The 17,091-nt window shown below is 37.7% G+C and overlaps 1 protein-coding gene across 7 annotated transcripts in view; it reads right to left on the bottom strand.

The window, feature by feature from the left end:
* Positions 1–2,473: 2,473 nt before the first annotated feature.
* Positions 2,474–17,091, bottom strand: part of LOC111169240 (RE1-silencing transcription factor) — a 199,769-nt gene continuing 185,151 nt past the window's right edge. For all 7 annotated transcript variants that reach the window (XM_089911979.1, XM_089911978.1, XM_089911981.1 and 4 more), the window contains 2 exons: positions 15,096–15,179; positions 2,474–8,033 (listed from right to left, as the gene is read on the bottom strand). In XM_089911979.1, coding sequence (XP_089768105.1) covers positions 6,082–8,033; positions 15,096–15,179 — 2,036 coding nt within the window. In that variant the 3' untranslated portion in view covers positions 2,474–6,081. The remainder of the gene's footprint in view (positions 8,034–15,095; positions 15,180–17,091) is intronic.

Below are 17,091 nucleotides of genomic sequence, written 5' to 3'. Positions count from 1 at the left end.
ATCAGAATAATCCAAATTAAGGAGCATTCTTTAAACAGCTTCCAACTCTTCATGCTGTGAAGGACGAATGCTAAGGAGTTATTCCAAATTAAAGGAAACTGAAGAGATGTGACAACTAAATACAATGAGGGATTAGGAACAGGGAGATTGTTAAAGATTAGTATTAAGCGATTTGGCACAATTAAAGTCCTGAATTTGATTTTTACAGTATGATTGTACAAGAGAATGCCCTTATCCTTAGGAGATACAAACTGAAGTATTCAGAGATGAAGGGGTATGCCTACAACTTAATTTCTGGGGGTCCACCACATAAGACACACATAATATACAGAAGGCAAAATGTGAGTGGTGGATCCAAATAATGGGTACACAAGATTTCAGGGTACCACTCCTCCAACTTCTCTGTAAGTTTAAACATTTCTGTTTCTTAAAGTCGCTTTCTCAAGACTTGCTATTTCCTGCTACTTGGGTGAACTCTCCTCCTTGCCTTGCTAATGCATCCAGACAATACCGAAGTCTATGAACCAAGATTTCTGTATTACCAGAATTTTTAAGTTACAGTAAAACGATCATTGTATATTAATTAGTTCAAATTAAGGAGAAGCACACCCACAGAAAAACACCACAAACACAGTCCTTGGCCTGGGCAATCAACTATCTGCCCTTCTAAGGGCCAGATATTGTTTTAGGTACTTGAGTAAAGCAGTGAATACAAAAGCATTCTGACTCTAGTGGAGATTACAGTACCATCTGACACAAAAACCCACATACTACCTTAACATTAAAAGCTATTCTGCAAGACATGGAAGAGAAGCAGGTGGCTTATACAACTTAATCGATGCCAAATAGAGGAAGCACTTTATATATTTAAGGATACTTACTTGCTTTGTTATCTAGTGGAAAAGGTCTTAATACTAAAACTATATGCCAAGCACTAGGCTAAGTGCTTAATAAGCACTTAACACTCGGGAATTCCCTGGCGGTCCAGTGGTTCGCACTCGGTGCTTCCAATGCCATTGCCCAGGTTCAATCTCTGATCGGGGAACTAAGATCCCGTAAGCCATGCAGCAGAGACAAAAAAAATATTTAAAAAACCAACAAAAGCATTTAACACTCAAAAGCCACTCTATGGATAGAAGTACCATATGCCCCCATTTTCTGGATGAAGAAACAGGTTCAGTAAAGTTAAAAATGATTTGCCCAATTACAGTAGTAAGAGGCCCATCGTGAACCAGCTCTAACTGCAAGGCCAACCAAGCACTTAGTACAGCAAGCATCAAAATCCTTTAAAAAGGCATTTTGTGACACTGAAACTTCCCGATTACCAGAGATCAGTACATTATCCTTAGCATCTTCACCAACCTGCCCTTATGGAGCTGAGGACGAGGCCTCTGAAGTACTCTTGGAGGGGAGCTCATACTACCGTACCGTTAACTCTGCCTACAAACTAGGGTCAAGCCCTTAGTGAGACATGAGCAGAATACAAGCATGGCCAAAGGGTAAATGTAAAATGGATGACTGAGAAAGGAGTAGCAAAGGACTGGAGAAACACACTTGTAACCAAACACACTTGTAACTTGAGGGTAACAAACCAAGTCACACATCAATAACATTTATATATTCGTGATAAATTCCCCATATATCCTTAGTTAGGCAGAAATTTTCACACTTCTTGTTATCAATTCCACCATGCCAATAAAATAAATGGTGGAAATTCATTTTGCTTTTTGCTGATAAAGTCTTGCTGGAGGGGAAAGAGGGTGAATCACTCATCAATTCAACAAAAAATATGCGTTCTTTCCTGACTCACGATCTTCTAGGTCACCTGCTGCATCAGGACAGAATGCAATCCAGTTGTTCTGATGTTTCTCCAACTCACTCTCCCTTTTCTCTCAAGTCCACAAATACCTAAGCCTTCAACATAAAGCACAACTGTTTATTTCCATTAACAAAGGAAGAACCTTACTACAATATGGCTTATCACTTTCCCTTGGATTTCACTTTCGTCTCAGACTTCCACTAGTAGAGTAAAATCCTTAAAATACTGCCCTAGCATTCAGTGAACATTCAATGTAACTTAATCTTATTTTCCCTTCAACGCATCTTTTTCCAATTACGCGTGAAAATTTACTGATACCAGGCCTGCTACTGAGAATGGACATGTATATTACAACTGTTAAGGGGACCTGTGGTTTGAAAAATATTACCACACAAAACTTCCTATAAAATTGTCTTCAGGTTGTTTCTCCCCTACCTCCACATCCACTTCCCAGAATGCAGATTATAGGAAGAGAGGATTTGGACTACTACCCACTGGATTGTTTACCCCAAATAAAGACTTCCACAACCTTTCTACTTACCTAGGTTATCAGGGGGAAAATATTTTGAGAATTATTAATACACTTGCAGTTCCGGCCAAATAAATTTGGCTTCCTTGACATTTGATGTACCAAAAATAAACAAAGGCATAAAATGCTTTTTAAAACTTTATTTCAACATAACTATGCATACAGAAATACACTCATATGGGTTAATAGAATGCAATTTAACTTATCCTACACAATTTGGACCAAAAACCTGGTACATGGTTTTGCTTCAAAAAAAAAGGATTTGCAATCTGGTTTATTTTTCATCTATTACAAATGTATATATATATAAAAAAGATACTCCATCAAATGCTGCTAAAGCAAACAGCAAGATCCTTGAGAAATTAACCTTTGGTTTGTCTCTGAAAAGTAACAGGTATTGCACTGTAAAACTTTACAAAACTGGTGCAACAAAACATTGTTGTAATGTTTCAATGCCAGTTCACAAAGTTCAATAACTAATGGATGTTGATGAGGGTGAGGAGAGCCTATGTATACATGTGAAAATATAAAAGGTATCCGATCTAGTTAATATTGCATGTAGATCCCGAATCAACTCAAACCAAGATTCAGATAATTTCTTAAATCTGAATTAACACTATCAGTCCAGTTCATCTGCTGAGGTCAAAAGGAAACTCTGCACAGTAGCTGTTTTCCTGATTTGTGCAAAAAAGAAAATTAAGTTTCTTCCCCAGCATTTTAGTCCAGAACTACAGCAAAGTATTTCATCCATTGTCAACATTCATGGGGTGAGAGGCAATGAGGTTACTTAGGCTTAAATCTGAATTAGCACTCAGATGCAAGAGTCCCCAAAGTTAAGGACCACATGACTTTAGAAGTGACTCTAAAAAATAAAATGGCCCTTCCTGGAAGACTAGAGCAAAACATCTAGCAATAGTTATAAGAAGTCTTATCAATAACATGTAGCCCTTTGTGAATTACACCTCAATTTAAAAAAAAAAAAGAGCCCCAAAGCAGCAGCTCTGAAAAGAGGAAAAAAATATAACTTAAAATATCTTGAAAAGCAATGTGAATATAGGTGAAGATAGTTAAAAGAGATCTATTTTTACAAGGCTACCTAGCATTAGGCTTATAATGTATTCTAAGTATTTCAACTTTCACTCTAATACTAAACATCAATTTATAAACAAGATGTTCACTTTTTATTCTGTTATCAAAAGGGAAAAGTCTAGCTTCAATCCTATCCAGTGGAGGGGAAACTGAGAAAACAAAAAGATTCAAACAGTCTCATGCAAATAGCACATTTTTCAAATGGAAGAACTCCCAACTAGACCAGAAGTTCATATTACTAATATACTTTTCAATGAAACAATTTTTAATAAGAACAAATACATGGCATTAAGGTTCAGAACCTAATATAGGCCTGACAATCAAGTCCTTGTTTTCTGGAGGAAAGGCCTCAAGTTCATTCAATTTCCAGTAACAATGTTTTCACAGATCACTTTAATAATAAGAGGTTTTAATTTCCTTCACATTTTTGTTTTTGGAATTCTAGTTTTAAATCTAAATAAGAAAATTAGTCCAATTCCCCAGAAGTCATATTTTTTTCTTTTGAAGTGTCAAAGAATCCACAAAACCTCTTCCCCAAACTGATTCCCAATCTCCAATTTGAACTTAACACAAATATTTTCATATGTACTGTAAAAGGTAACTTTTTAACATAAAATGTATCCATGAATATTAAATCTAGTTGTTAGAAAGGTTTAACTAACTTTATAATTTAAGTTTTAAAACATAAATATTTGCAGATTGATCTGTTTGACAATGATTGTCAGAGCTGAGAATTCACCTACAATTCAACAAAACACACACCAGTAACAAACAACTTACTCATGTCTTGAGAAAATCTTCTGCTTCTTTAAATCTTTGGCCTCCCAGCCAATTCCAAGGTTCAAATGTCTTTTACCTTAAATTTCACTCTCAGGTTAATAAGTTTTCTACCCACACTTTAATACTTTTCCTAATCTTTCATGTTGCATTGCCAAACTCTGAAACCTGCCTCAGAGATCACCAGACAAAAGAAAATAAATGAAATATAAAGTGGTTACTTCAGAATAGAACATGGGAGGATCGGAATCAAAGTTCCCTACTGGGATCATATTTTATTTTACTGTAATGAATAACTTATCAGCAAGGAAAAAAACCTATGTTAGAGTCTTTCATATTCTTTGGTGACTGGCCAAAGAACCTACTAACAAATATGGGGTACATACTCTTTGCCATACAAAGTGGTCCTGTAGGAACACCAGAATAGCTTCTATTCATTTGAGGCCTCACCTGTAGAAAAAGGCTGTCCCGGGAACAGCCAGGACATCCCTGAGAAAGTATGATTTTTTAATCTGGACTGAACTTAACTTTCACCAGGCCTTTTTCATTGAATTCACAGGAAGTAGCAGCTGGTCTACCAGCACTCATACTACCCTTTCTCATCCTAGGTTTTCCACATAATTGCTATGGCTTTGGAATCTCACAAACTGATAATCCTGTATAACTTGAAGGAGTAACTATGCCTCCTAATTCCAGATTTGCAGCTTCCAGATAAAAATTACAGTTCTTTATTCAGCGAGTAGCCATAAAAACACCAACCATCTATGAGAAGAGGTTTTCCTCTAAGATATGATTTAACACCATACATTTAGGAAGTAAATCTACTAAAACAGGCCAAAAGTTTACTTACGGTTGGTACTTGAGATAAAAATCCATTCAGTATGCAGCCTAGTGGTTTATTTATTGTAAAGTTCAAACTGAGAGCTGTGATTCACCACATCAATTTAAAATAAATAACTTATATGAAATACAGATTCTGGCATAGATATAAGATGTTAAAATCAAAATCAATGGACTGAACCGGCATCTTTCATTTGCTCACAAATTTGAACAGACTAATATTCTGCAAAAAAGACAATTGCAGCAGGGGAAAAGAAAACTGCTCTTTTGCAAACAAGACTTAAGCATCCCTCCAAAGAGGTCAAAATAAACATGCATATATAGATATAAAGTGTTACAACACAAATGCTATTTCTAGAAAAAATTTAACTGCATAGGTTAAAAACAACAATGTGCAACATCTTAAGGCATTAAAGCACCGAAAAAAAAAAAAAACCCCACCAAAACCACTTTTTATGACGATTGACATACACAAAACACATATACTGATCAAAACTCAGGAAGTAAATACCTGGACTGATATAACGTCCATTGTTGGGAGAATTTCTCTTCAATTTAAATGTCTCTTCTCATCTCTAAAACAATTTTAAAGTGCTAACTTTATATAAAGCAGGCAAATTCTTCAAGTAATTTGCTATTTAAGTATGCTAATTTTTACAGAGCTAAACAAGGAATTAAGAATAAACTAACGTGAAACAGGAAGATAGACATGAGGAAAAAACTCACAAGTTATAGCTGAACAAATCGATAGAATGCTCTAATACCACCTTGGCCTTCTGGGTTCAATTAAAAGCAAAAGCTAACAGATTTAGATGTCTGCTGGTTTATTACACTAACTCCCTTGGCTTTGCTAAAATGTGTACATCAATAGGTACACGGATTCCTAAGGAAAAGAATGCCACTTAAAAATCAAGATTGGATACTAATTAAAGCAATTTTAAAAACAAAAGGTTGTCTACTACTACAAATGAATACAAAATGTCACAGACCTTACAAACTAAGAACTGAAGCCTTGCCCAAAGTTTATTTACTCCTGCCCTTGAGCTGCCTCTTCAAGGAAGTATACATTAACCAAATGGCGATTGAGGTGTTTGCTGTAATCTTTTTCCTTTCTAAAAGAACGATCACAGAAGATACAAACAAAATCTCCCTCGGCCACTTTGACTGCCAAGGCTTCCTTTCCATTTTTTCTACTAGTCTCTTGTGGAACTGGCCGAGCCCCATTCAATCCAGAGTCATCACTGTCCTCTGACATGTTGTCACTTAGGTCACTTCCATCGTGACTGTGGATGCCTTCGTCTTCATCCATTTCCTGAGACTCATTTACTGCCACGGTGACAGGAGGTGATTCCACAGTAGCTGTGGACACTGCTTCACATTTTTCTAGCGGTAGAGGAAGAAGTGGTGGTGAAGCTGGTTCTTCAACCGCCGAGTCTCTGCCGGGGAGATTCTCTGTTTTCTTCTCATCAGCGTCCATCTTCATTTCACAAAGCATAGCGTCAGCCTGATGTTTACCATCTGAAGTTTCACCCTCTGGCATATTCAAGTTTTGTTCAGAGGATGAAATACTGGCAGATGCCTTGGTAACAGCAGCAAGACCAGCTAGACTCTTATCTGCCTCTTTTGCTTCCACTTTTTGAAGAGGAGCTTCTTTATGTCCTTCCCCTGCAGGGACTAATTTTTGGTCTTCTGACTCTTCCTCTTTTAAGTCTTCCTTTGGCAGAGGTGGTGATGGTGGTAAGAGATCCTGTGCACCGGCACTTTCCTTTAGAAGCTGCCTGTCTTTAACAGGCACTAAGCCAACTTCAATAAGGACTTGCTCCTTCTGCACCATTTCACTCTGCATGTTGGACTTTTCCTTGCCATTATCTTTGTGAGGAGACCTTTTGGGGATCGGCTCCACGGGAGGAGGAGGCTCCGCATGAACAGGCCCCTTCTGAACAACCTCGACCTCAGCATGCCCCCCGGGGGGAAGAGGTGGAGGAGGAGATGGGGGGGGAGGTGGGGGAGGAGGCGGCCGCTCCGTCTGAACCACCTCGACCTCAGCATGCCGCTCGGGGGCAAGGGGAGGAGGAGGAGATGGGGGGGTGGCAGGAGGAGGCTCCGTCTGAACAGGCCCCCCCTCAGCAGACTCCATGGGAGGAGGAGGCTCTATCTGAGTGGGCCTCCTCTGAGCAGGTTTGCCGCTTTTTTTACATGATTTACTTCTCAGAGTTTTCTTCTTTGCACTGTTTTTCATGCAAATACTTTGCTTTTTATTCTCCTCTACTTTGCTGTCACCCTTCGGCACTTCCTGACTATTTCTGGATTTGCTTTCTGCCTTCTTTTTCTTTTTTGTCACAGGTTCCTCATCATTCACAGGTTCTTGTAAGGAACGGGCTTCAGCTTCTGTCTTCCTTTTGCTTTTCTTGCTTTTACAGCTTTTTTCTGCATTATTTCCTGGGTGCACATCCATCTCTTTAGCTTCCAGTGCCGATTTGCGAGTTCTGGTAGTCACTTGGCTTGAGGCATTACTACAAGGCTTTTTCTCTTTTGAAACATTATCTTTTTTCTCCACTTTTACAGACCTCTCGTTTTTCTTCCCAGTCACATCCCCCTTCATTTTTGTCTGCTCTGTTTCTGTTTTCTCATTGGTGATTTTGTTATCAGGCAAGTCAGCCTCTCGCTTTTTGGTTTTCTTTAGCTTCACTTTTGAGACATCCATGGTCTTATTAGGACAAGTAGGATGCTTAGACTTGAAATGATACTGCAGATTACACTTCTTGGAAGCTGCGTAGTCGCATACAGGGCAGTTGAACTGCCGTGGATTAACATGTAGCTCCACGTGTTTTTTGAAGTTACTTCTATCTGCTGTTTTGTAGTCACAGTGTGGGCAGTTAAGAGGTTTAGGCCCATTGTGAACCTGTCTTGCGTGACGGGTTACTTCATGTTGATTAGAGGCCACGTAACTGCACTGGTCACACTTAAAAGGCTTCTCACCTGAAGGTAAGCAAGAGACGTTGCAGAAGGCATACATTAAGAAATGAATTCAAGATTTACTCAAGCATACTTACAAGGAATTGGATATATGTAAAAAAGCAAACAAAAAACCACCAAAACTATTTCTTGAATACTTTATCATGCAAATTACATTTACCATATTTATTTGTATATCCTTCCTCTATCTCTTGACATTGATTCTCATAACAAATGGGAGAATAATTATATCAGTTAATCACCATCTTCAAAAAAGTTCATCAAGCTAGGGCTCTCGAGCACTAATAAAGGACACAGATTCATCAAGAAATACACAATTACTGGAAAAGTGACTTGGGCTCTTGATGTTAATTTTGGGACAAGGGCACTCAAAGAGATAAGATAATTTTAAAGTTTTTATGTTTAGTTAAAACAAATGTATAATGGAATAGAACATAAAAATCCCATACAGTTCAGATAAACCTTGAGTCTTCAAAAGAAATATTATACACTCTAGGCTACACTCCCAGACCTTCCGTGTGAAAGTTTTAAAAGAATGCTTTGGCTTCAGGGAGCAAAAGGATTTTTCTTTAAATTTAACCCTTTTGTGCATCGTGGCAAGAGCTGAGTCAAGTTTCACTTAGCAAACTTTTTCACTGCTGGGGTTTCTATTCTGCAGCAAAAATATAACAAGTCAGAAATCTTTTCTTGATTTTCTCCCACCTTCTTCTAAAGAATGGGCAAAGAAACTAGGTAAATGAAAAGGGGCATACAAATATATATGGTATATAAAATTAGCAAAGAAAGTAATCACACGTACATACAAGACTAGAAGCCCACCCCCAACCCCCAAATTAAAGGCATTAAGATTAACTCATTCTATCTGAATACATACCCATCTAGATCACACTCTAGCAAATATTAGCAAATGGTATCCATACCCCACTGGTCCAATGGAATGCATAGCAGAAAAATGGAAATTGACATTTATGAAAATTCATCTCTCAAACATTCTCAAATTTACATCAAATATTATTTTTTTCATAAAGCAAAACTACTCAGACATGAAGTAAAACCATGTAGATGGTGAGTTTTACATGATTAAAAAATGTCTGATGATAGAATACTCGATCACAAAACAAAAACTTATCCGCCCATGTCAGATTGTAAATGCAGCTAACTGGACAACTCTTTTCCATATTAGTCCACTAACAGATTCATAAATAGAGGTTTCTAACAATACGCTACATTACTCTATACTTCGCCCTATCTTGTCCTCTCCATTGAATGACTTGAATGGAGACATTTACTTAACATATATAGATACAGAATGGGGAAAAGGTATGTGACATAACAGTTAAGAACTTGTCCTACAGTAAAAATACGTGCGGAGATCAAATATGGGCTCTGCAACTTGCTGTGAAGTCTTGAGCAAGATACTGAAAACTCTCTAAGGCTCAATTTCCTCATCTGTAAAGTATTCTTAAGTGTTGTGAACTATAAGTAATCTAATCCACATAGAGCTCTTAGCACAGCACAGATAGCCAAGCAGTCAATACACATTACCTGTAAGTCATCACTTTTGGAATGAACTGGTAAGTTTTAGAATAGGTAAACAAAAGGGAAGATTTCATGTGCCTATCCTGCCTTAGTACATAAATCCTACTTTTGAGTAAACAAACAGCTGATAAATGGAGTTTATCTCTTCAGGAAAATAGTTGTTCTCTTAAAAGAATTATAAAGAAAATGTCATCACTTTATAAGCCCTAATGAATGAGAGTATTTTCACAGCCAGCATCAAACAAGATGCAAGCCCCCACCTGTGAAACGGTCAGAGAATGGGAGTTCCTAGGAGTCTGTATAAAACTGTGACATCATTTATTTGATTCATTCACCCCACCCCCATTTTTGCTTTATTGCCATCAAATCTTTCTTGTATTGGAAAATCAATTCATCAAGTTTAGCTTATTAATACCTAGTTGAATGAAAATTCTTTTGCCCTGTACCAACAGTTTTAACTTAATTCCCTTTTCCAGTTCTGGTAAAATTTACCTGCTTTTCATCTTTATAAATGTCAGATGTCTGTTTAATTCTTCCCAAATGAATTTATAGATGTAAGGCAAATTCAAAAAGGGAGTTTTATAAGCTTTACACATGCTTATCAAGAAGAGCCCAGAAAGAGTAACAAGGGAAATTTTAATTAGTGAGTAACAGGGGCATACTATTCAGCAATAAATTTAGAGTTGGGAAAATACAGCATGAAATCTATCTCAAAAATATTTTACAGAAAGATGTTACATTTTTTAACATAAGTCAGAGTATCAGTTGAGGGGGGACTATGGGAGTACTGACTAGAAAGGGTAAGGAGGGAACTTTTCTGAAGGTGGTAAAACATTTCATGTCTCCACCTAGATGGTGTAGTCAAACAAGAGAAAACATAAAGTCACTGCCCCATATACCTAAGATGCGTGCATTTTCGTATGTGTAAATTAAACCTTAATAAAAATTATTAAAAAATTATTCTAGGGACTTCCCTGGCAGTCCAGTGGTTAAGACTCTGAGCTCCCAATGCAAGGGGCACGGGTTCGATCACTGGTGGAGGAACTAAGATCTTACATGCTGCCTGGAGTGGCCAAAAAAAAAAAAAAACTAAAATTCATAAAAAAGACTCTCAAACCATAAAATGTGTCAAATGACCCAGCTATTAAACAGTGCCTCCACGGAATTCCCTGGTGGTCCAGCAGTTAGGACTCTGCGCTTCCACTGCAGGGGGTACAGGTTCAATCCCTGGTCGGGGAACTAAGATCCTGAAAGATGTGCAGCCAAAAAAAGAAAAGTGCCTCCATAGTAACCATCAAGTATTTGGTGAGAGGAAAATAATTTTTGCTTAAGAAAATATTTTTTTAATCTTAAAAGGAGTAGTCCTGAGAAGATAAATGATAAACCATTAGCCAGACTCATCAAGAAAAAAAGGGAAAAGAATCAAATCAATAGAATTAGAAATGAAAAAGTAACAACTGACACTGCAGAAATACAAAGGATCATGAGAGATTACTACAAGCAACTATATGCCAATAAAATGGACCATCTGGAAGAAACGGACAAATTCTTAGAAAAGCACAACCTTCCAAGACTGAACCAGGAAGAAATAAAAACTATAAACAGACCAATCACAAGCACTGAAATTGAGACTGGGATTAAAAATCTTCCAACAAACAAAGCCCAGGACCAGATGGCTTCACAGGCAAATTCTGTCAAACATTTAGAGAAGAGCTAACACCTATCCTTCTCAAACCCTTCCAAAATATAGCAGAGGGAGGAACACTCCCAAACTCATTCTACAAGGGCACCATCACCCTGATACCAAAACCAGACAAAGATGTCAAAAAGAAAGAAAACTACGTGACAATAGCACTGATGAACAGAGTTGCAAAAATCCTCAACAAAATACTAGCAAACAGAATCCAACAGCATATTAAAAGGATCATACACCATGATCAAGTGGAGTTTATCCCAGGAATGCAAGGATTCTTCAATATACCCAAATTAATCAATGTGATACACTATATTAACAAACTGAAGGAGAAAAACCATATGATCATCTCAATAGATGCAGAAAAACCTTTCGACAAAATTCAACACCCATTTATGATAAAAACCCTCCAGAAAGTAGGCACAGAGGGAACTTACCTCAACATAATAAAGGCTATATATGACAAACCCACAGCCAACATCATTCTCAATGGTGAAAAAATGAAACCATTTCCTCTAACATCAGGAACAAGACAAGGTTCTCCACTCTCACCAGTATTATTCAACATAGTTTTGGAAGTTTCAGCCACAGCAAGCAGAGAAGAAAAAGAAATAAAAGGAATCCAAATTGGAAAAGAAGAAGTAAAGCTGTCATTGTTTGCAGATGACATGATACCACACATAGAGAATCCTAAAGATGCTACCAGAAAACTACTAGAGCTAATCAACGAATTTAGTAAAGTAGCAGGATACAAAATTAATGCACAGAAATCTCTGGCATTCCTATACACTAATGATGAAAAATCTGAAAGAGAAATGAAGGAAACACTCCATTTACCATTGCAACAACAAAAAAATAATACCTAGGAATAAACCTGCCTAAGGAGACAAAAGACCTGTATGCACAAAGCAATAAGACACTGATGAAAGAAATTAAAGAGGATACAAACAGATGGAGAGATATACCATGTTCTTGGATTGTAAGAATCAACACTGTGAAAATGACTATACTACCCAAAGCAATCTACAGATTCAATGCAATCCCTATCAAACTACCACTGGCATTTTTCACAGAACTAGAACAAAAAATTTCACAATTTGTATGGAAACACAAAAGACCCCGAATAGCCAAAGCAATCCTGAGAAAGAAAAACACAGCTGGAGGAATCAGGCTCCCTGACTTCAGACTATACTACAAAGCTACAGTAATCAAGATAGTATGGTACTGGCACAAAAACAGAAATATAGATCAATGCAACAGGATAGAAAGCCCAGAGATAAACCCAAGCACATGTGGTTACCTTATTTTTGATAAAAGAGGCAAGAATATACAATGAAGAAAAGACAGCCTCTTCAATAAGAGGTGCTGGGAAAACTGACAGCTACATGTAAAAGAATGAAATTAGAACACTCCCTAACACCATACTCAAAAATAAACTCAAAATGGATTAAAAACCTAAATGTAAGACCAGACACTATAAAACTCTTATAGGAAAACAGGCAGAACGCCCTATGACATAAATCACAGCAAGATCCTTTTTGACCCACCTCCTAGAGGAATGGAAATAAAAACAAAAATAAACAAATGGGACCTAATGAAACTTAAAAGCTTTTGCATAGCAAAGGAAACCATAAACAAGACCAAAAGACAACCCTCAGAATGGGAGAAAATATTTGCAAACGAAGCAACTGACAAAGGATTAATCGCCAAAATTTACAAGCAGTTCATGCAGCTCAACATCAAAAAAACAAACAAACACCCCAAACCAAAAATGGACAGAAGACCTAAACAGACATTTCTCCAAAGAAGATATACAGATCACCAACAAACATGAAAGGATGCTCAACATCACTAATCCTTAGAGAAATGCAAATCAAAACTACAATTTGGTATCACCTCACAGAATGGCCATCATCAAAAAATCTACAAACGATAAATGCTGGAGAGGGTGTGGAGAAAATGGAACCCTCTTGCACTGTTGGTGGGAATGTAAATTGATACAGCCACTATGGAGAACAGTATGGAGATTCCTTAAAAAACTAAAAATAGGGCTTCCCTGGTGGTGCAGTGGTTAAGAATCTGCCTGCCAATGCAGGGGACAAGGGTTCGAGTCCTGGTCCGGGAAGATCCCACATGCCGCAGAGCAACTAAGTGTGTGCTCCAGAACTACTGAGCCTGCGCTCTAAAGCCCGCAAGCCACAACTACTGAAGCCCGTGTGCCTAGAGCCCATGCTCCACAACAAGGAAGCCACTGCAATGAGAAGCCTGCTCACCGCAACGAAGAGTAACCCCTGCTCACCGCAACTAGAGAAAGCCCACACGCAGCAACAAAGACCCAATGCAGCCAAAAATAAATAAATAAAACAAATAAATTTTTTTTTTAAAAAGTTAAAAAAAAACTAAAAATAAAACTACCATACGACCCAGCAATCCCACTACCGGGAATATACCATGAGAAAACCATAATTCAAAAAGAGTCATGTACCACAATGTTCACTGCAGCTCTATTTACAACAGACAGGACATGGAAGCAACCTAAGTGTCTATCGACAGATGAATGGATAGAGAAGATGTGGCACATACATACAATGGAATATTATTCAGCCACAGAAAGAAATGAAATTGAGTTATTTGTAGTGAGGTGGATGGACCTACAGTCTGTCATACAGAGTGAAATAAGTCAGAAAGAGAATAACAAATACCGTATGCTAACACATATATATGGAATCTAAAAAAAAAAAAAGTTCTGAAGAACCTAGGGGCAGGACAGGAATAAAGACGCAGACATAGAGAATGGACTTGAGGACATGGGGAGGAGGAAGGGTAAGCTGAGACGAAGTGAGAGTGGCATGTTCATATATAGACTACCAAATGTAAAATCAATAGCTAGTGGGAAGCAGCCACATAGCATAGGGAAATCAGCTCAGTGCTTTGTGACCACCTAGAGGGGTGGGATAGGGAGGGTGGGAGGGAGACACAAGACGGAGGAGATATGGGGATATATGTATATGTATGGCTGACTCACTTTGTTATAAAGCAGAAACTAACACACTGTTGTAGAGCAATTACACTCCAATAAAGATGTTAAAAAAAAAAGAGTAGTCTGTGAAAAAACTTAGTAAGATGTCAATTCCCTTTAACAAACATTCACTGTGCTCACAATGGGAAATGAATTCCTATGTTAGCAGGATGGGGGAACTATCCAGTGTGATACCTACAAAAATATTACAAAGGCAAATACAAACTGGATGTATTTCCTCCAGTATGAAATATTTCATGCAAGATGAAATGGTAACATATCTACTGAGAAAAGGAAAGGAAGTTGTGGATCATGTCAATATCTCTAGGATCACCCAAGGGTCAGTGTAGCCAAAATGAAATAATTATCCATTCAAGACCACCTATGCTAATATTGGCTTTTTAACTTTGCCATCTATATACCTTCATAATGGGGACCAATTCTGGATGGTGACAATGATTATTTCAGTTCTAGAGTGGATAAATCTCTCACTTGTTATAGTCCTGTATTTTATTTATTATAGGTTAATAAATTGGGATCCTGGATTATCAATCATTCCTTAAAGTTTGGCTTTTGTTAATCAATCCTCAGAAACCTTATCAACTCTCAAGAGCACAAATCCAAATTTCAGGAAAGCAGCTAAGTAAGAATCCCTGGAACCCAGCAGCCACACACTGAAATTATTAAAAGTATATAAATATCCAAATTATATTAAAAATAAATCATAAATAATGACCCAGTTCCAGGTCTAGAAGAACTTCCTTATAATGGTAGTTTACTAAAAATGATAGAAAAATTCCGATTTCTTACCAACCTGAATGAGTACGCATATGTCTGGTTAGATGAGTTTTCTGAGAACTTGAATAAGGACAAAGCTCACATTTATACGGACGTTCTCCTACAAAAATATAATGATTAATGTTCAAATAATAAAATAAGGCAAATACAATTCTCACTAACAATACATACATTATTCAATACTGAGCAAAAATTTTTTAACCAAGAATTTTTTCTCCCTATTATTGGCAAAATGGCCAGTTTTTATCATTTATTGAAACAGTAAATGATTTAATTCAGAATACACATAACTACATTATTTCTGCTTTGCTGAAGAAAAAGTATCATTGGCTTTCTGAATTACAGCCCTTTTAATTTTCACAGTAATGCTACATGTGTAATAGCAAATATTAAGAACTGAAAAATTATCTTGATCAGGTATCAATCAACTTCTGAAAATCAGAATTATCCTTAAAAAAACCATGTACCCAAATTTTCTGATGCTATGGCTTGGGTAATTTTTTGGATCCTTGTAAATGATAAATCTACCATTTTAAATTGTTAGCTTAAAGCAATAACATTTTTGAGTGGGGAGGCTGTTGTTTTAAGCTAAAAATTTCAAGTGATACTTAGAAGTTTTATAGAAGACTCAGGTCAGTTGTTTTTTTTTTCTTTTTCAAATTTATGTATTTTTTGGCTGCGTTGGGTCTTCGTTGCTGCGTGCGGGCTTTCTCTAGTTGCGGCAAGCAGGAGCTACTACTCTTTGTTGTGGTGCACGGGCTTCTCATTACGGTGGCTTCTCTTGTTGCGGAGCACTGGCTCTAGGCACGCGGGCTTCAGTAGCTGTGGCTCACGGGCTCTAGCACACAGGCTCAGTAGTTGTGGCGCACAGGCTAGTTGCTCTGCGGCATGTGGGATCTTCCCGGACCAGGGCTCATACCCATGTCCCTTGTATTGGCAGGTGGATTCTTAACCACTGCGCCACCAGGGAAGTCCCAGACTCAGGTCAGTTTTAAATTATACTCATAAAGCCACAGGGACAGCGACCAGCTGACAATAACAGACCAGTGATTTACTACTAAAGAATTTAAGATTCAAAGGCAGAACATGTGTGTTTTTTGGACACGGGTTGTCAACCACAAAATATACTGAAAAAAACACCTTGACAATTTGTTTTTGTCTATTTTTTGGCCACAAGATAATAAGTATGACTTCAGGCAAGCCTCCTCATCTATAACAGTAACACTACCTTCATTTTCTAGAATTGTGAGAATTTAAGATAATACCTGTAGAGCATTCAACCCCTGTGCCTGGCACATAAACACCAGTTATTATTTTGTCTATATTATACATTACAGTAATAGATGTATTTAATAACATGAGACAAGGAAAGGAATAGACAGAGTGAAAAATAAAAAGAATGTGGTGATAAGTGTGAAATGTGTTCCTAATAACTGTTCAGCTGTTATTAGCTGGTACTATAGATTAGACATAAATAGCTCATGGTAACAGAATGCCTACTTTAGCCTGGATGAATTTTAAGATAGCTTAAAAAATGTTGAATGTGGGCTTTCCCTGGTGGCGCAGTGGTTGAGAGTCCGCCTGCTGATGCAGGGGACACGGGCTCATGCCCCAGTCTGGGAAGATCCCACATGCCACGGAGCGGCTGGGCCTGTGAGCCATGGCCGCTGAGCCTGTGTGTCCGGAGCCTGTGCTCCGCAACAGGAGAGGCCCATATGCCGCAAAAAAAAAAAAAAAAAAGTTGAATGTATTTTTGTAAAAAAAGATACATAATTGGCCAATAATCACATGAAAAGATGCATAGTATCATTAGCCACGAGAGAAATTAAAACAAAACCACAGTGAGATGAAGATTTCACACCCACCAACATGGCTATAATCAAAAGTAACAGATGTTAACATTTATTTGTTAGGTTGTGGAGAATTTGGAACCCTGATACAGTGCTTGTGAGACTGTAAAACAGTGCAGCCACTCTGGAAAACAGTTTGCCGTTCCCTCAAATGATTAAACA

Source organism: Delphinapterus leucas, chromosome 5, assembly GCF_059928025.1.
Source record: "Delphinapterus leucas isolate spDelLeu-1000000601 "Yukka" chromosome 5, BTC_Dleu_Yukka2, whole genome shotgun sequence".
In the NCBI taxonomy this organism is placed as follows: domain Eukaryota; kingdom Metazoa; phylum Chordata; class Mammalia; order Artiodactyla; family Monodontidae; genus Delphinapterus; species Delphinapterus leucas.
Note: the sequence above shows the minus strand (reverse complement) of the source record. Positions and strands in the feature narration are given on the sequence as shown.